Source organism: Chlorocebus sabaeus, chromosome X (assembly GCF_047675955.1).
Source record: "Chlorocebus sabaeus isolate Y175 chromosome X, mChlSab1.0.hap1, whole genome shotgun sequence".
In the NCBI taxonomy this organism is placed as follows: Eukaryota; Metazoa; Chordata; class Mammalia; order Primates; family Cercopithecidae; genus Chlorocebus; species Chlorocebus sabaeus.
In genome coordinates, this window is record NC_132933.1 from 19,409,096 (window position 1) to 19,429,280 (window position 20,185).

General features: G+C 38.8%; 1 protein-coding gene across 5 annotated transcripts in view; it reads right to left on the minus strand.

Annotated features, from left to right (window-relative positions):
* The window catches only part of PHF6 (PHD finger protein 6), a 56,224-nt gene that overhangs the window by 21,231 nt on the left and 14,808 nt on the right, over positions 1-20,185 (minus strand). For all 5 annotated transcript variants that reach the window (XM_073013392.1, XM_007992742.3, XM_007992741.3 and 2 more), the window contains exons 4-5: positions 15,071-15,204; positions 14,750-14,793 (exon numbers count right to left, since the gene is read on the minus strand). In XM_073013392.1, the coding sequence (XP_072869493.1) occupies positions 14,750-14,793; positions 15,071-15,204 (178 nt within the window). The remainder of the gene's footprint in view (positions 1-14,749; positions 14,794-15,070; positions 15,205-20,185) is intronic.

Sequence of the window (20,185 nt, forward strand, 5' to 3'; positions counted from 1 at the left end):
AAAACAGATATAACCAATTTTATTAATAGATAAATCCTTAGGCCTGGGCACAGTGGCTCACGCCTATAATCTCAGCACTTTGGGAGGCCAAGGCGGGTGGATTGTTTGAGGTCAGGAGTTCAAGACCAGCCTGACCAACATGGTGAAACCCCGTCTCTACTAAAAATACAAAAATTAGCTGGGTGTGGTGGTGCACGCCTGTAATCCCAGCTACTCAGGAGGCTGAGGCAGAAGAATCACTTGAACCCAGGAGGCGGAGGTTGCAGTGAGCTGAGATCACGCCATAGCATTCCAGCCTGGGAGCCAGAGCAAGTCTCAAAAAAAAAAAAAAAAAAAAAAAGTGAAAATCTTCCTTTCACCTTCTACTTCCACCTGCTGTGTGCTTCCAGCTGGCTCCTCAGGCTCCCTAACCTGCCTCCCTCCCTAACCTCCTGACCTCCCACCAAGGAAAACACTGTTAACTGCTTCTTTTCTCAACCTCAGTGTATAAGAGTCTGGGTTTGAATCTTGGATCTTCCACATACTGTGTATCTTTGGACCTGAAACCTACCTCAGGGTGTTCTTAAATTAATTACATGAATTCCTGCATGTAAAGTACTTAAAACAGTGCCTGGCATATAAGACGCTTTCAGTAAATGCTATTATTTTCTCTGCATATGCACGTTTTTAAAATGGTATTCTAAGCACACTATTCTGCATCTTGCTTTTTCCGCTTAATATAGCTTGACAACTTTCCATGTCAGTATATAGGAATTTACCTCCTTCCATGTAAGAGCTAATAGTAATCCATCATATTTAACCAGCCCCCTATGGTTATGACTTGTAAGTTTTCAGTGTTTTTGCTGTTACAAATGTGATGAACATCTTTCTCCATTTATCTTTGCTCACTTGTACAGTATCTTAACAGCTTTCATTTGTAAATATGTGTGTATAAGTTGGAAACAGAATAGTAAGAGCTAACATCTGAGCTTTCGAGTTTTCACTATACCAGATACGCTATGTGGTTTATATGCATTATCTCATTTGAGCCTCACAATCACTCCACAAAGTTGTAACGGTCATCTTCCCAACCCCCCCTTCACCCCCCACCACCCTGTTTTACAGATAAGGAAGTTTAGAAAGGTTAAGTAATTTTGCCCAAGGTCACAAAGCTAGAGAATGGCAGAGCTGGGACAAATACGTATATGTCAGTGAATAACTACAAGTATGCTCTTAAAATAGTAATATTCATTGTCATGGAAATACACATTTCCATATGCTCCTGGATGTTAGAAAAAGAACAGTTATGCTTATGTATGCACATAATTGGTCTGGAAGGAAACACAAGAAACTCACAGATAGTAGTGTTTGCTTTTAGCAGAAGAATTCAGAAAAGGATACAAGGGCACAGGTGACAGGAAAGCCTGATTTTTGTACAATGTTCATGTACCTATTCAAAATAAATACGATAAAAGGTAAAATTTTACACTTGTATTCACAACTGCAATTTCTAAAAATCCAGGCTGATAAAGTAGGTGACAAAACAGGGTTGTCCTCCTTCCCAAGCCACCAAATATTCCCAGCCTCTTATCAGCACAGCTTGCAGATGTCTGTGTCACTTTAGAATGGCCAGGCCCCTCTCTATTACCCTTCTGCTCTTTTCTGGCCCCTATGGGGAGGGGAATGCCCAACTTACCAGGACACCAAATCTCTTCCTAGTACTGCAAAGCCCTGTCTGTCCCTTTCCTGATTCTCTTCTCTTAGTAACCAATGTTTTCCTCATTTTACAACTTCCTGGTTTACGCTCCACCTTCCTCTTCCTAAGTTCTCCCATCAGTTAACAGTGTGAAGTAGAAAGGATAACTGGACAGAACGTCTGAAATTGCCACTTACTAGGTCTTAACTTGGTTAAGTTACTTACCATTCACAAGTGTCCTCATGTGTCAAATGGGACTAATGTTAATACCTTTCTTACAAGGCTGCTTGAAGAAATTACTTGTGAAAAATGCTTTGTAAACTATAAAATTATATTTGTTAGTTAATACTCTTGGCATATCTTGTGTAGACTGTAAGCTCTTTGTCCACATGGGGACTCTTTCTTAAATTCCCCAAGGTGCTCACACCTTGCAGGCACTCAATAAATGTTTGTCAGAGTTAAAAAAAAAAAAAAAAGAAACAAACAAACAAAAAGGACAGGCATTAAGATTGAGGCAAACATCACCACCTCTGCTTTGAATCTTCATAGCTGCTGCAAAAGGAAAACTGGAGGACATTCGTCCTGCTCTTTCCAGTGTAAACATGATGTGCATTTACTCTGTATGTGCGGAGTCATTTGTGAACTCAGTTTCCTGCTTTTTCAGGAAAGGTATCAGGTAAATGATTTATATACATATATATATGTATATAATATATATACACATACACATGCATATACAAACACATGCACATATACATGCACATGAATATACAAATTTGTAGCATACACCCAAAATATATTATTAAGTGTGCTAAAATGAAATCTGATGCCTGGGATTACTTCAAAATAATCCAGACGAAGAAAGTGAGTGGGGGATAAAGATGAAACGTTATGCTGTTATTTCTACTTTTGCTTAAGTTTGAAATTTCCTATAATGAAAGTTTGTACAATGTGCTAAATCAAACATGAGCATACACAATGCCTAACACAGTACTCTGCACATGGGTGAATCAGAAAGAATATGGAGTAGGCCAGGCACAGTTGCTCACGCCTGTAATCCCAGCACTTTGGGAGGCTGAGGCGGGTAGATCACCTGAGGTCAGGAGTTCGAGACCAGCCTGGCCAACGTAGCAAAACCCTGCCTCTACTAAAAATACAAAAATTATCCGGGCATGGTGGTGGGCGCCTGTAATCCCAGCTACTTGGCTGAGGTGGGAGGATCGCTCGAACCTGGGAGGTGGAGGCTGCAGTGAGCCGAGATCGCACCACTGCACTCCAGCCTGGGTGACAGAATGAGACAAACAAACAAAAAAAGAATATGGAGTCAGTTTTACATGGTGCAAAGACCACAATGTGAATACACTACTAAAATTTTCCAAGTTAAAGTACAAAGAATTTAAATTCCATTGTCATCTAAGGAAGAGTACATGAAAAGATGGTGATAAAAGCAGGTGGAAGTTTAAAGGAATAATAATGATATAGAACACAGTATTTATAGACATCTTCAAGATATCGTGGGCTTGCTTCCAGACTACCACAGTAAAGCAAGTATCGCAGTAAAGCAAATCACACGAATGTTTTCGCTTCCCAGTGCATTTAAGTTATGTTTACACTATATTGTAGTCTACTAAGTGTATAATAGCATTATGTATATAAAAAGGTATGTACCTTCATTAAAAATACTTTATTGCTAAAAAAAAATGCTAACAATCATCTGAGCTTTCCAGTAAGTTGTAATCTTTTTGCTGGTGAAGGGTCTTGCCTTGATGCTGTTGGCTGCTAACTGATCAAGGTGGTGGATGGCTAAAGGATGGGGTGGCTGTGAAAATTCCTTAAATTAAGACAACACTGAAGTTTGCCACACTGATGGACTCTTTCTTTTGTGAAATATTTCTCTATAGAATGAGATGCTGTTTGATAGCATTTTACCCACAGGAAAACTTCTTTCAAAATTAGAATCAATCCTCTCAAACCCTGCCACTGTTTTATCAACCATGTTTACAGAATATTCTAAATCCTTTGTTGTCGTTTCAACAATGTTCACAGCATCATCACCAGAAGTACACTCTATCTCAAGAAACTACTTTCTTTGCTCATTCATAAGAAGCAAACTCCTCATCTGTTAAAGTTTGATCATGAGATTACAGCAATCCAGTCCCATCTTCGGGCTCCACTTCTAATTCTAGTTCTCTTACTATTTCTACCACATCTGCAGTGACTTCCTCCACCGAAGTCTTACACCTCTCAAAGTCATCCGTGAGGGTTGGAATAAACTTCTTCCAAATTCCTGTTAACGTCAATACTTTGACCTCTGTCCTTGAATCACAAATGTTCTCAATGGCATCCAGAATGATGAATCCTTTCCAGAAGGTTTTTAATTACCTTGCCCAGATTCATCATAGAAATCACTATGTATGGCAGCTACAGCCTTATGAAATGTATTTCTTAAATAATAAGACTTGAAAGTCCAAAGTACTTCTTGGTCCATGGGCTCTATGGACTGCAGAATTAATGCTGTACTAGCATGACACGAAGACAACATTCATCTCCTTGTAGATCTCTGTCAGAGCTCTTGGATGACCAGATGCATTGTCAATAAGCAGTAATATTTTGAAAGGAATCTTTTCCTCTGACCAGTAGGTATCAAGAGTGGGCTTAAAATATTCAGTAAACCATGCTATAAACAGATGTGCTATCATTCATTTATAGAGCATAAACAGAGTAGATTTATTGTAATTCTGAGGGCCCTAGGATTTTTTAAATGGTAAATGAGGATTGGCTTTAAAGTCACCAGCTGCATTAGCCCCTAACAAGACTCAGTCTGTACTTTGAAGCTTTGAGTCCAGGTATTGACGTCTCTCTAGCTATGAATGTCCTAGATGGCATCTTTCTCCAATACAAGGCTGTTTCATTGATATTAAAAATCTGTTGTTTTGTGTAGGCAACTTCACCAATGATCTTAGCTAGATCCTCTGTATAACTCACTATATTTTTACATCAGCACTTGCTGCTTTCACCTTGCACCTTTATTGTTATGGAGACTTCTTTCCTTAAATCTGATGAACCAACCTCTGCTAGCTTCAAATTTTTCTTCTGTAGATTCCTTACCTCTCTCAGCCTTCATAGAATTGAAGAATTAGAGGCTTGCTCTAGATTAGGCTTTGGCTTAAGGGAATGTTGTGGCTGGTTTATCTTCTATCCAGACCACCAAAACTTTCCCCATATCAGCAATAGGGCTGTTTCACTTTCTTATCATTTGTGTGTTCCCCGGAATAGCACTTTTAACTTCCTCCAAGAACTTTTTTTTTGCATTCACAACTTGGTTGTTTGGTACAAGAGGCCTAGCTTTTGGCCTGTCTCAGCTTTCAACACGCCTTCCTCACTAAGCTTAATAATTTCAGCTTTGAATTTAAAGTGAGAAAAGTACAACTCTTCCTTTTACTTAAACACTTAAGAGGCCATTAGAGGGCTATTAATTGGTCTAATTTCAATACTGTTATGTCTTAGAGAATAGGGAAGCCCAAAAAGAGGGAGAGAGATGGAGAATGGTTGGTTGGGGAGGCAGCCAGAACACACATCACATTTATCAATTAAGTTCACTGTCTTACATGGGCACGGTTCATGATGTCCCAAAACAATGTGCAATAGCAATATCAAAGATTATTGATCACAGATCACCATAACAGATAAAAAAAATGAAAAGGTTTGAAATATTGTGAGAATTGCCAAAATGTGACAGAAACAAAGTGAGCACATCCTGTCAGAAAAAATGATGCCAACAGACTTGTTCAATGCAAGGTTGCCACAAATCTTCAATTTGTAAAAAATGCAGTATCTGTGAAGCACAATAAACTGAAGTGCAATAAAGTAAGGTATGCCTGTACTGAGCCATTGTTTAGAGTTGTACACACATTATTTTTCATTTAATTCTTAGAATAATCCTATGAGGTAGGTTTAAAAAAAACAAAACAAAACAAATTTTACAGATGCAATATCTAACGCTCTCCTCTGAGAGAGATCAAGTAATTTGCCCCAGTTCATGTGCCTAGGATGTGGCAGAGCTAAGATTCAAATACAGACCTTATTTCAAAGCCAATACTCTTAACCAGTATATAATACTGCTTCCCAGTACTTCATAAGTCTATTCAGTGCTACTCAACTTAAAAGGTTTTTAAAGAGCTTAATACCAACATCGAAATCTCCCTATATTTCTATTTAATAAAAGTAATGCAAACTGTGGCCAGGTGCAGTGGCTCACGCCTGTAATCCCACCACTTTGGGAGGCCAAGGCGGTGGATCACGAGGTCAGGAGATCGAGACCATCCTGGCCAACATGGTGAAACCCTGCCTCTACTAAAAATAGAAAAATTAGCTGGGCGCGGTGGCGCTTGCCTGTAATCCCAGCTACTCGGGAGGCTGAGGCAGGACAATCACTTGAACCAGGGAGGCAGAGGTTGCAGTGAGCCGAGATCGTGCCACTGTACTCCAGCCTGGGCAACAGAATGAGACTCTGTCTCAACCAAACGAACAAACAAAAAACAAACAAAACACCAAGTAAATATTAAAGCAGGTAAAGGCTGCAAATCTACATAAATTATAACATTTTTAAGATACTTTTAACATAACTATGGTGACCCTATTTCCTGAAACATAAACTGAGTTCTATCATTTGACAAGCAATTTCTTTTTTTTTTTTTTTTTTTTTTTTAAGACGGAGTCTCGTTCTGTGGCCCAGGTTGGAGTGCAGTGGCCGGATCTCAGCTCACTGCAAGGTCCGCCTCCCAGGTTTATGCCATTCTCCTGCCTCAGCCTCCCGAGTAGCTGGGACTACAGGCGCCCGCCACCTCGCCCGGCTAATTTTTTGTATTTTTTAGTAGAGACGGGGTTTCACTGTGTTAGCCAGGATGGTCTCGATCTCCTGACCTCGTGATCCGCCCGTCTCGGCCTCCCAAAGTGCTGGGATTACAGGCTTGAGCCACCGCGCCCGGCCGCAATTTCTAATATAAAGTTTCAGAACTGTCCATTAGGGAATCCACCAGGTCCTTGAATAAAATACAGACTATAGCCTCTAAGGTTAGGCACAAAAGATTCCTTTACACCATCTCAGAAATCACGGGATTTTGTGGGTCACTGTAGTTCTAACACTTATCACCACTTTATCTTTTTAAGTAATTTCAGACTTATAAAAAAAGTTGTCATAAAAATTCCTGTATACCCTTCACTCACATTCTAAAAATAATATTTTACCACATTTGCTTTATCATTCATTCTCTCTCAATATCCATACACATTTTTTCCTGAAAGGTTTAAGAGTAAAATGCAGCCATGATGTCACCACTGTATTTTAATGTTTGTCACATATCTGTCACTAAATTATGCCCTCCCCAACTCCCCCAAAACTAAAATTTGTCTCATTTGATACATGAGGACACTTCGCCTTGTGAATAAGTTAAACAAGTTAAGACCTCGTGGGGCAGTTTCAGACTTTCTGTCCAGATATCCTTTCTACTTCACACTGTTAAATGATGTGAGAACTTAGGAGGAGGAAGATGGAACATAAACCAGGAAGAAGGTAAGATGAGGAAAATAGTGGTTAAGAAGAGAAGACAATCAGTAAAGGGACAGACAGGGCTTTATAATACTAGGAGGTGTGTTGGTGTACTGGTAAATTGGGCATTACTCTCCCCAATTTACCACACTCAAAAACCTTATAATCACATAAAATGGTTCTATTTCTGACATCCCTATGTCACACTCTGGGACCACAAATGCTTGTTTTCCTAAGTACTTTCATTCTCATTGTTCTTCAACCCTATTAGAACCTCCAGTCCATTGATGACTTCTTGTTTCTTGTTCTCCTGCCATCACTTCCCTCCCTATCTCGCTCAAACTGCTCTCTTGCAAATATCTGAAACACCCATATCCCTTTACTTCATTAAACTCACTTGGCAAAATCCCAATTTTTATTTACCCTACTAGCCACTTTCTCTATGCACTTACAGGATCCTGAATTACTGGTGGAAAAGTCACATCACTTGACTGATGGGAATCACTGCATAAACTCATGGGTACTAACCTCAACAGCGCCCTTAACCTATTCTGGAAACCTTACATTTCTCCAAGCAAACTTCCTCTCCCTGTCTTCAGAGCTATTCTTTCAAATAGTTCTCTTTCCTTCAGCTTCCAACCCTCACACCTTTCGCTACATTCTCCTTCACAGAGAAGACAGACCAGATAGGAGCCACTTATCCTCTTTGTTCCCTCCTACTACAGTGGAAATACCCTCCTATCACAGGCCAGTTGTTTTGCTTGTGTGCTGAATCCTTTTTCCTTTACCTTCAATCTCTTCCTGCCCAAAGCATCCTTTCTCATAAGTGTCTATCAATCAATTAATTCTCCTCCTTAAAAAAAAAAGCCAAAGGCTGGGAGTGGTGGCTCACACTTGTAATCCCAGCACTTTGAAAGGCTGAGGTGGAGGACTGCTTAAACCCAGGAGTTCGAGACCAGCCTGGGCAATGTGTCAAATCCCCATTTCTACCAAAAAAAAAAAAAAAAAAAAAAATTAGCCAGGTGTGGTGGCACATGTCTGTAATTCTAGCTACTCAGGAGGCTGAGGTGGGAGGATCACTTGAGCCTGGGAGGCTGAGGCTGCAGTGAGCCATGATTGAGCCACTGGACTCTAGCCTGTGTGATAGAGTGAGACTCTGTCTCAAAATAATAAATAAAAATAAAAGGCAATTAAGTGAAAGAGGCCAATCTGAAAAAAGCTATACACTGTATGATTCCAACCATGACATCCTGGAAAAGGCAAAGCTATGGAGACAGTAAAAGTATCAGTGGTTGCCAGAGGTTTGGGAGGGAAAAGGGATGAACAGGTGGAACACAGGGGATTTTCAGGGCAATGAAATGATTCTGTATGATACTGTAATGGTAGGTACATGTCATTATATACATGTCAAAACCCATAGCATGTACCACACCAAGAGTGCACTAACTTAAACTATGGACTTTGGGTGATAATGATGTGCCAATATCATCCAATCTGGTGTGGGATGTTAATAGTGGGTAGGCTCTGTGTGTGTGTGTGTGTGTGTGTGTGTGTGTGTGTGTGTGTGTGTTAGGGGTTGGGAAACAGGAGATATATGGGAACTCTGTACTTTCTGCTCAATTTTGCTATGAACCTAAAACTGTTCTAAAAATAAAGTCTATTAATCAAGGGAAAAAAGCCACCCTTTAACTTCCTTCTAACTATTCCCCTCCCCTTTACAAGCAAACGTATTAGGAGGCTTACCTGTGTTACTCTTAACATCCTATACCAGAGTGGTACATTTGTTACAATGGATGAACCAATATAGGCATATCATTATTACCTGAAGTCCACAGTTTACATTAGGGTACTACTCTTAGTGTGGTACATTCTATGAATTTTGACATGTATGTAACATGCCATGTCACAAATCTCCAATTTCTCACTTCCCATTTGCCAAGGTGCGTATCAATATGGCTTTTGCCCCTATTACTTTACCCAAACTATTTTCTAAGGTCACCCATGGCTCCGTTGTCACTGAATCCAATGGATGCTTTTTCAACAGTCTACCAAGTTGACCATTTGGTTCCTTCAGGAACTACTCTCTTCCTTCCTTTGGTTTCCAGGATGTAACACTAATCTGACTTTCCTCCTCCCTCTCTAGCCATTGTTTCTCTCTCCCTTTGCAGGCCCATCCTTCTATACCCAGCCTTTAATTGTTAAAGTTCCTCAAGGCTCAGTCCTAAGCCCTTTCCTCTTCTGAACTCTCTCCTTAGGGGATTTTTACTCCACTCACAAAGATGCAATTATTTATACTCTCACTTGGCAAATTTCTATCTCTAGCCAAGGTCTCTATTCTGAGAACAAGAACCATATAATCAATCCATCTGCTTCTCTGATATCCCCACTTAACTAGCTCATAGGTATCTTTTTTTTTTTTTTTTTTTTTTTTTTTTTGAGACGGAGTCTCGCTCTGTCACCCAGGCTGGAGTGCAGTGGCCGGATCTCAGCTCACTGCAAGCTCTGCCTCCCGGGTTTACGCCATTCTCCGGCCTCAGCCTCCCGAGTAGCTGGGACTACAGGCACCCACCACCTCGCCCGGCTAGTTTTTTGTATTTTTTAGTAGAGACGGGGTTTCACCGTGTTAGCCAGGATGGTCTCGATCTCCTGACCTCGTGATCCACCCGTCTCGGCCTCCCAAAGTGCTGGGATTACAGGCTTGAGCCACCACGCCCGGCCAATAGGTATCTTAAACTTGATCTTTCAAACTTAAGTCATCAACTTTCCCCAAAAGCTTATTTCACCTCTCCTGTTATCTAAGCAAATGGCAACATCAGTCACCCATTTGCATATGCCAGAAACCTTGGAGTCATCTCTAATATCTCTTTTCCCTCATCTCTATACTGGATGCACCTGCTAAGTGCTATCAATTCTATCTTCAAACACTCTTCCTAAATTTGTCTACTTCTGCTCAACCCCGTAATTACAACTCTAGTCCAAGCCTGCTATCATTACTAAACAGGATTCCTACAACAAGCCATTCTGTTTGCTTAAAACCCTCAATTACCTCTTGCTGTTCTTACGATGATATTCAAAATCCCTACCAATCTAGCCCATGTATTCTCCTCCCAACCTCATGTGCCACTCTACCTATCATTTTTCTTTGTTTGAGTAAGAGACAGAGTCTCACTCTGTTGCCTAGGCTGGAGTGCAGTGGCGTGATCGTAGCTCACTGCAGCCTTGAAATTCTGGGCTCAAGTAATCCTCCTGCCTCAGCCTCCCGAGTAGCTGGGACTATAGGTGCACAGAACCATGTTCAGCTAATTTTTAAAATTTTTGTAGAGAGAGGGTCTTGCTATGTTGTCCAGGCTGGTCTTAAACTCCTGGCCGTAAGCCATCTCCTCACTGGAGCCTCCCAAAATGCTGGGATTACAGGCATGAACCACCATGCCTGCCCCGATCTATCTTTTACTTACATAGCTTTCTATCAATTCCTTGGAAGTATCAAGTTCCTTCCTGTCTAAGTTTTCAAAGATCCTGTTCCTTCTGCATAGAATGTGCCTCCAATCCTCTTTAGTCTTTTAAGACTTAATTTAAAAGAAATTTTCTCACAGGTCCCCCCAAACATTTGCTCATGGCACTCTAATTTCTCATTCATATGATTTATTACAATTGTAACCTATTACTTGTGCAACTATTTATTTAGTGTACATCTCTCACATTAGACTTCAAGCCCTTTGGGGCAGAGACCCATCTAATTTATCCCTATCTCCCCAATTACCTAACAGGCCTGGCAAATAGTAGCTGAAATATATTTACCAGCTTGTATATAATTCCAGAGGGACTCTGTCCTCAGTTAACTGTCACCATTGATAGGGGAGATATTTTGCATCAGAAATGCTTTCCTTTTATTTTGGAGACTGAGTCTTGTTCTGTCACCCAGGCTGGAGTGCAAATGGCGTAATCTCGGCTCACTGTAACCTCCACCTCCTGGGTTCAAGCAATTCTCCCACTTCAGCCTCCTGAGTTGCTGGGATTACAGATGTGCGCCACCACACCCGGCTAATTTTTGTATTTTTAGTAGAGACGGGGTTTCACCATGTTGGCCAGGCTGGTCTCGAACTCCTGACCTCAGGTGATCCACTAGCCTTGTCCTCCCAAAGTGCTGGGATTACAGGAGTGAGCCACTGCGCCAGCCCAGAAATGCTTTCTTGTATGTTTGGAATGATTTTATAGGCAGCTTATCTAAGCCCATCACCACTAACAGGTAAATACATATAGTTCCTGGGATGGGCATTCTAATAACCTAGTGACATAATGATAGTTAAAAACTCCATATGGAATTTAAATTGCTTTTCAAATTCACAGTCCACTTTTTCTGAAGCAAAACGGATGACATAGGTTTTAGGTATTTAATATTCAATAATATTTTATTTGTGATGGGAAAATTGAATTGCTATATTATGCAATTATTCTCAAATTTAGTATTTCAAAACAGCTCATTTTATATAAAGCTAACATGGCAGACTGAATGATATATTAATAGCATTTATCATATCAAGTATTAGCAAAGTAAGTATTGAGCCACAGATGGCAAATGACCAAGACATTACCATAGATATTAATTCCTCTTTGCTCTGGAGACTAGTGCAGCACAATTCTTAAAAGACAGTCCCTGAAATACAATCCTATAACCTCCCATCATAAATCACGATCATAAAGGAGAACATATGTTTCCCATTAGAACAATGGAATAATTGGAAGTTCTGTTTCTGACAAAGCACTCAAAATCAACTAAATTTGAGATAGATCAATGTGATAAAAGCCAGAAATCAATAAACATAAAGCTTTAATACTTTATAGAATTATTCTTTCAAGGTCCACAATGTGAATATAAACACACTATATATAAAAATGATACAAACCCCCGTCCACTGTTCTACAGACGTACACATCGAATCCCAAATTCAAATTAATTGTATCACAAATCTGAAGTTATAATAATGCTGCCAGTTACATTAAAAGAAAAGTTGTCTTGAAAAGTATGAATTTAGATCTCTCACTATTAAGTTTCACAGTGCTAAAACACGGCCAAAATTATTCTCCTTTATATAGTTTGCAGTGACTTCTCCCTACCACTAGATGGTACTATCAGCTTCAGAAATTCAGGAAATAAAATGGGAGCTGTTTATATTAATCAGTATATATTAATCATCCTTAATTATCTCAAATATCCTGTCTCAGTGTGCTCATACTTGTATTCATCAGATCATGAGTCTCAATCCTCAGCTTAACATACAGCATAACATCGTCTCAATCCTCAGCTTAACTTGGATTGTTTGAAATGGGGATGGATACCCCATTCTCCATGATGTGCTTATTTAACATTGCATGCCTGTATCAAAATATCTCATGTACCCCACAAATATATACACCTACTCTGTACTCACAAAAATTAAAAATTGATTAAGAAAAAACCATATAGGGCCACTACAATCTTAAAGAGTATGAAATAAATGTACTGTTAAAATCTGAAATAATTAAAGGTGGAAAAGCATACTCAATCTTTCACAAAGGATTTTCCAATTCAATTCTAGAATTCAGTGAGGAGAAAACAGAAGAAAAGCATTATTAAGGTTTTTTGCGTCATATTTTATCACCTCAAAAAACATTGTTATTATTTAACCAGTTTGTTTACCTTAAAGACTAGATTTTGCTAATGACTGTGTTTTTAACCAACACTTTAAAGTATTTGGACTAATCTCAAGTCCAGAAGTGGAAACAATATTGTTTTGTATTACAAAAGCCAAGATCTAGAGATCAAAAAGGGCCACCAATTTTAACATGCGAATACCAATAATTAGGTAAATCTTTATAAAAGAAACAACTTCCTAAAACAACAGTGCTCAAACCATTATAATTCTAAGCAACATATTCTCAAAAGCAAACAAAAATTTTAAAGATTTCTAATCTAAATGAAGGAATAGAACAATTGCAGATTACATCTAAGCCATTTTATATTGCTAGTAAAAGTATCAAAACCATCTGTTTGAAAATGTTTGAAACAAGTCAGAACTCAGTATCAGAGTTTTCCCATACTTTTTACAGACCAAGTACAACTTGGCTAACTACATATAAACATGACTAACCTGGTTTTATATAAATTTAAGTAGAAACAAACTATAAAATAATGTTTAAAGTTTGTATTTTAAATTTGGTTACTTATTAACACATTCGCATTTTTTTAAGTACTACAAATGTGAATAAAAATTTAACAGAAAGCCTGGTGATCACAAAATGTACTACTATTACCAAGTTCACATCATTTATGACAGTAGCAAGGATCCCAATTAGCATCCTTAAAGAAACACACAGCTGACCAGGCACAGTGGCTCACGCCTGTAATTCCAGCACTTTGGGAGGCCGAGGAGAGTGGATCACCTGAGGTCAGGAGTTCAAGACCAGCCTGGCCAACATGGCGAAATTCCGTCTCTTCTAAAAATACAAAAATTAGCAGAGTGTAGTGGTAGGTGCCTGTAATCCCAGCTACTCAGGAGGCCGAGGCGGGAGAATCGCCTGAACCCAGGAGGCAGAGGCTGCAGTGATCCGAGATTGCACCACTGCACTCTGGGCAACACAGCAAGATTCCGTCTCAAAAAAAGAAAGAAAACAGAAAAGAAACGAGGCCAGGCGCAGTGGCTCACGCCTGTAATCCCAGCACTTTAGGAGGCCGAGGTGGGCGGATCAAGAGGTCAGGAGATCAAGACCATTCTGGCTAACACGGTGAAACCCCGTCTCCACTAAAAATACAAAAAATTAGCCAGGCGTGGTGGCAGGTGCCTGTTGTCCCAGCTACTCGGGAGGCTGAGGCAGGAGAATGGTGTGAACCTGGGAGGCGGAGCTTGCAGTGAGCCGAGATTGCACCACTGCACTCCAGCCTGGGCAACAGAGTGAGACTCCGTCTCAAAAAAAAAAGAAACGAAACATGCAGCCACCAGCGTAATTTCTTACTAAAGATAGATTTTCAACATATGCTTTACAAGGACTTTGGGGTAAAAGTTTTCTTACAAGTTCAGATCTTGGCTGGACGCGATGGCTCATGCCTGTAATCCCAACACTTTGGGAGGCTGAGGCAGGTGGATCACGAGGTCAGGAGTTCAAGAGCAGCCTGGCCAACATGGTGAAACCCTGTCTCTACTAAATATACAAAAATAAGCTGGCATGATGGCGCGCGTCTGTAATCCCAGCTACTCAGGAGGCTGAGGCAGGAGAATTGCTCAAAACTGGAAGGCTGAGGTTGCAGTAAACTGAGATCACGCCACTGCACTCCAGCCTGGGTGACAGAGCAAGACTTCGTTTCAGAAAAAAAAAAAAAGTTCAGATCTTTTTACTATGCACATTAGTTTATCCTAACACTTAATTCTTTTAAATGTACTGAATGTTGAGATATATCTTATGGTTAAAATTGATATAGTACAATTCACTAATTTGTACTCAAATTTCTTCTTGAAACTGAAAAGTGGCTGAAACGTGGCTAAATGATGTACCTTCGGAGTTATGTGCAGTTTTCTTGTGTTTTCGGCAATAGACCCTATAAAAAATGAAGAAATCAAAAATTAGTAAGCAAACTAAACACACTTTTCAAGTTAAGAAAATGAGCAGTACACTTCACCCCCATTCACTAGCTGGATTCAAAAAATATTATTAAACTTTCTGTACTATTTCTCTAAGTATTAAATTTCTTATCAAAAACACCCTTTTTGATGACGATGAAATGCTTTGAAATGGGAAAAATTTTTACAAAAGCCCAAAGAAAGTATAATTGTTTAAAAAAAAAAAAAAAACTTAAAGAGAAGTTAAATAATTACATGTAAATTCCTTGTGAAGGTTTCTCTCGTATTTGAGCTTTATCATGCAATGCACAGTGGTAGTGGTATGTCCTGTGACATGTTTTCACATCACAACCAATTGTTGCTCCAGGACAATGGCACAAAGAACACATCTAAGGCAAAACGACAAAATATTATTATTAGTATGTGACTTTCTAAAGCTGTATATCAGATTAGAGGCATATCAATTTCTGTCAAGGAAACAAATTGGTTATTGAAAACTTTTGTAATTAATGCTATTTTTCTTGTTTTCTCTCCTTAGAATAACCGGAATAAAATTCTTCTGGGGTATTTTGTTCCCACGTTAAACACTGACAAAATTAACAGAATATTATTAATGTCTATTATTTCATTATGGTCAAGAGAAAATCTGAAATACTGTAATTCAGGAATGTGAGCTGTATGTAACATTATAAAAGAGAACTTTTTATGCAATCCAGATCTTCCTGGGAGAAATGTCTCATACCAGAAAATGTTTCCCTTAAAATTTCCACTTAATTGCTAGGCATGGTGGCTCATGCCTGTAATCCCAGCACTTTAGGAGGCAGAGGCGGGCGGATCACAAGGTCAGGAGTTCAAGACCAGCCTGGCCAATATGGTGAAACCCCAACTCTACTAAAAATACAAAAAAATTAGCTGGGCGTGGTAGCGCACATCTGTAACCCCAGCTACTTGGGAGGCTGAAGCAGAACTGCTTGAACCCAGGAGGTGGAGGTTGCAGTGAGCCAAGATCGCGCCACTATACTCCAGCCTGGGCAACAGAGCGAGACTCCGTCTTAAAAAAAAAAAAAAGAAATTCCACTTAATTAATGAGACTCTGTGGGAAAAAAATCTCACATAACTTACTATTTGAAAACCTGCTGGCGCGGTGGCTCAAGCCTGTAATCCCAGCACTTTGGGAGGCCGAGACGGGTGGATCACGAGGTCAGGAGATCGAGACCATCCTGGCTAACACAGTGAAACCTCGTCTCTACTAAAAATACAAAAAATTAGCTGGGCGTGGTGGCGGCGCCTGTGGTCCCAGCTACTCGGGAGGCTGAGGCAGGAGAATGGCGTGAACCCGGGGGGCGGAGCTTGCAGTGAGCTGAGATCCGGCCACTGCACTCCAGCCTGGGCGACAGAGCCAGACTCCGTCTCAAAAAAAAAAGAAAAAAAGAAAAAAAAAGAAAACCTGGTAAAATCCATTTAAAGTGAGGGAAGGAGAGAGGATAAAAGAATTAGGTAGTGTTTTTAATACCTTGAGCTCTGAGACTATTTTATGATGTCAAGTTGATTATATTGTGAAAATATGCACGGTACTTCAGTTTAATCTATGTCACTTACCTCTTGCATTACGAATTCAGGTAAACATATAACAGATGCTTTCAATGTATTTTTTAATACCTTACCTTTTGAATTTAATGGATAATTCATACTGATTAGCTCATACTCTACATTTAGGAAAAAAAGTTATCTTTAAAAAGTTATGTAACAATGACTTTCAGTGGTTTTGATTAACATATCATAATGTACTGTACCAAGTGAACATTTATAATGAGGTCATTTAACTGTATATGAAATGCCCAAATAGATTCACAACAAGCTAAATCTAAAAAACTGTTCATTTGTTACTTGGTTGCTGGACATCTTGTTCTAAAGTGTTCTCATCCCTCTTTTTATTAATTTGAACATGAAGAACACTTAGCATTCCTAACTTTTGGATTACTCGGCCTCTAAGCAATATTGGTGTATCAAGAGGCTAATATAAATTCCAATAAAATTTCTTACATTTCTCTAAGCAAGTCAAACACTCACACTCTCATTCAAGCTATCATTTTAAAAATATTCATATATAAGTCAGAAACAGAAACAGTCTTGCTACAGCTGTTTCCCAGAAAACATGAGGGTCAGTGCCCACTATTGATACAAGAAATACCCCTTTCTTCCTTAAATAAATATAGAAACTTCAAAGTATTACTGTAAAAAGAAATACTACACCAAATTATCAAGAAGGCAAAGCTTCTGCATGGCTTACAAATTCTTAAGGAGGTAGAGCATTTGAACTGTTGCTTAATTACAAAGTTCTATTATATTAAACAAATTTTAGAAAACACAAAAGAGCACAAAGAAAATTTTTAAATCACTCATACTCACCAAGCAGAGATGCCGCACAGTATTACAATGCTTACCTGAAATGTAATTCTACACATGCTATTTTGCAATCTATTTTTTTAAAGCATCAAACACTATCCCACTTCACTAAGAACTTTAGGGAAAGTAGTTTATCTTGAAACTTACATCTAAAACAGGTTTAGATGGGTACATTTTGAAAAAAAATTATTAAATTCAATTAGCAAGCAAAACTGAAAAGAGAGGTGCCATTTAAAATACTATATTGAGCTCAACATTGACAAGATACAGTTAAGATGGGCACTCTTGTATGCAGGTGGAAATTGGTACATACTCTCTAGAATGCAATTTGCCTGATTTAACAAGGTTTTTTTTAAAAATTTGTATTCTCTAAGCCAGTAATTTTACTCTATAAATCTAGTCTAAAAAATAATCAGACTCAAGCAATTAATGCACAAGCACATTCATTGTAGAATTATTTAGAACAGTCTAAAATGTAAAACCACCTATCAACAACTGAAAAACGTTTAGGGTCAGGCGCAGTGGCTCATGCCTATAATCCCAGCACTTTGGGAGGCTGAGGCAGGCACATCACCTGAAGTTGGGAGTTCGAGACCAGCCTGACCAACACGGAGAAACCCCGTCTCAACTAAAAATACAAAATTAGCCGGGTGTGGTGGTGCATGCCTGTAATCCCAGCTACTCGGGAGGCTGAGGCAGGAGAATCGGTTGAACCCAGAAGGCGAAGGTTGCGGTGAGCCGAGATTGCACCACTGCACTCCAGCCTGGGCAAAAAGAGTGAAAGTCCATCTCAAAAAAAAAAAAAAAAAAAAAGAAAAAAAAAAGAAAGAAAGAAAGAAAAGAAAAAGAAAAAGAAAAATGTTTAAATAAATTATACACACGAGAAAATGTTCTACAGCCATTCTTTTCAAATAAATTGGAATGGCACAGGAAGATCTATGTGTAATGTTAAGTTAAAAAAATGAGGCAGAATACAAAACTATGTGAATTATGAACCCAACTATGTTTATAACATAGATTCTTTAAAACAGGTAGAAGTAAAAACAGCAAAATGCTAAGTGGCTATCTCTGGGTGGCTGGTTTTCTTTATAATGCCCTGTATTTTGATTTTTCTACAATGGGCAAAAGTACTTTCATATGCAAAAATATTATTTAAAAAACAAATTAGGAAAACTCTAGTAAATGCTTTCAATACCCATCTCTCAGTCTGGTGAGAATAAGATGGGAACCAAAAACCCAAAATATACCAACATAGTTTTTGGCTGGTTATAAATTTAAATCTGCCCAAAGTAACTGGTTTCAAGCTGCTATGGTGAAACAAATGCATTTTGCAAATAACCAGTTAACTATAGCAACTCAAGACAGATAATTTTTTTAAAGCTTACTTTACTTTTATAGTCAGTTTCACTCAAGAAAGAGAAGAAAGAGAAAGACATACCAATAAAAAATATTTTCAGAGTGGAAACTTCTTTACAAGGTTAGGAGTTGGAATTTTGCTAAATTAGAATTCACAAGACCTATTTTATGCAGCATTCACATACAAGCAGTCGAATTTCCGGCAAGGTGCTAACAAAATAGCAAAAATTATCCATAATATAACCAAAATACAATGTTTACAACATTTGCTTGCTTACCTATGAATACAAAAAGGGAAAATTATCTTAGTCTACCATGCTATATTCCAACCTCTAAAACAATCCTTTTTCTCTAAACTCCTATGGGACTTAACAGATACATATATATATAAACTGTTCATTTTGGCTCTTATCATTTTACTCCATTATATGGCTAATTATCTTTATAAATACATAAATTATATCAATCAATTCATTCTAGACAGAATTTATTTTTGAAGACTAACACTGTGCCTTACAAAGTAGTGCTCAGTAAGTATGTCACTGCAAACATACTCTATTATTGAAGATTTTAATCTTACGGCATATTTTTTCTCATTCATGTTTCTAATACCTGCAGATTTAACATAATTATCTTCAGCTACTTCTAAAAATATTTAAACATTCTGATCTAGGACTGGGAATGGTGAAATTGGGGAGATCAATCCAGTTGGAGGAGCACAGAATCAACAGCGGCAAGAATGTTTCAGGGAAAAGATTAGCCCCACTAGAAACAAGGTTGAGAACTAAGATGAGATAAAAAGAAAAATTAAAGGAGCTGAGAAACCAGATAGGTGGCTAGTCCAGTTTAAAAAATGTTATAGGAAATAAAAATAAAACAGAGGTGTTCCCTAGAAAAATGTGAAATAACTGGAAAATGGGGACCCCTCTACCACAAGGCACCTGGTTGGTTATACCCTAATAATGGCTCCAGTATCTCCCTTTACACAAAACATTTGCTCTCCAATTTACCACAGTCCCTACTGGGGCTTCAGCAAAATGACTGTCAGCTGCCATGTACCATCATGCTTACACAGTATCCATGGTTTCCTCAAACGTGGGAAAATGAAAGTTAACCTGACAGAATCGTGTTTTTCAAGAACAATGGAAGATCTCTCCCCCAATCCCCCCAAAAAAGGCCTGCTCCGTGTATCAAACATTCTGTTGAGGGCTAATTTCCTGCCCCCATCATAGGCATACATGTTAATTCTCAGCTTATCCTGCTTGTATCCTGATTTCAAGTTCTTGATTTAGATAGAGGTGAAAACTTCTTCATTAACAATGATTTTTCTTTTACTCTCCTATTCAGTTTGCTACCTAGTCGACCTAGCAAACCTTAGTAATTAATTACCAGCTTCAAATTAGGGATACTGGAAAAAGAGGCCCTGTCTTATTACAGATATTTGTACGGCATCTCTATAAGCTACACTAACTTAAGGTTAAGTTGTGCAACATAAGCAGAGTCTCAAGGAGCTGACCCACTGATGAAAGAGGAACTAAGTCACGCATGAGAGGAGACACAAGGAACTAAATGGACTAAGACTTAGCTAATGTCGGGTAGGAGCCAGAG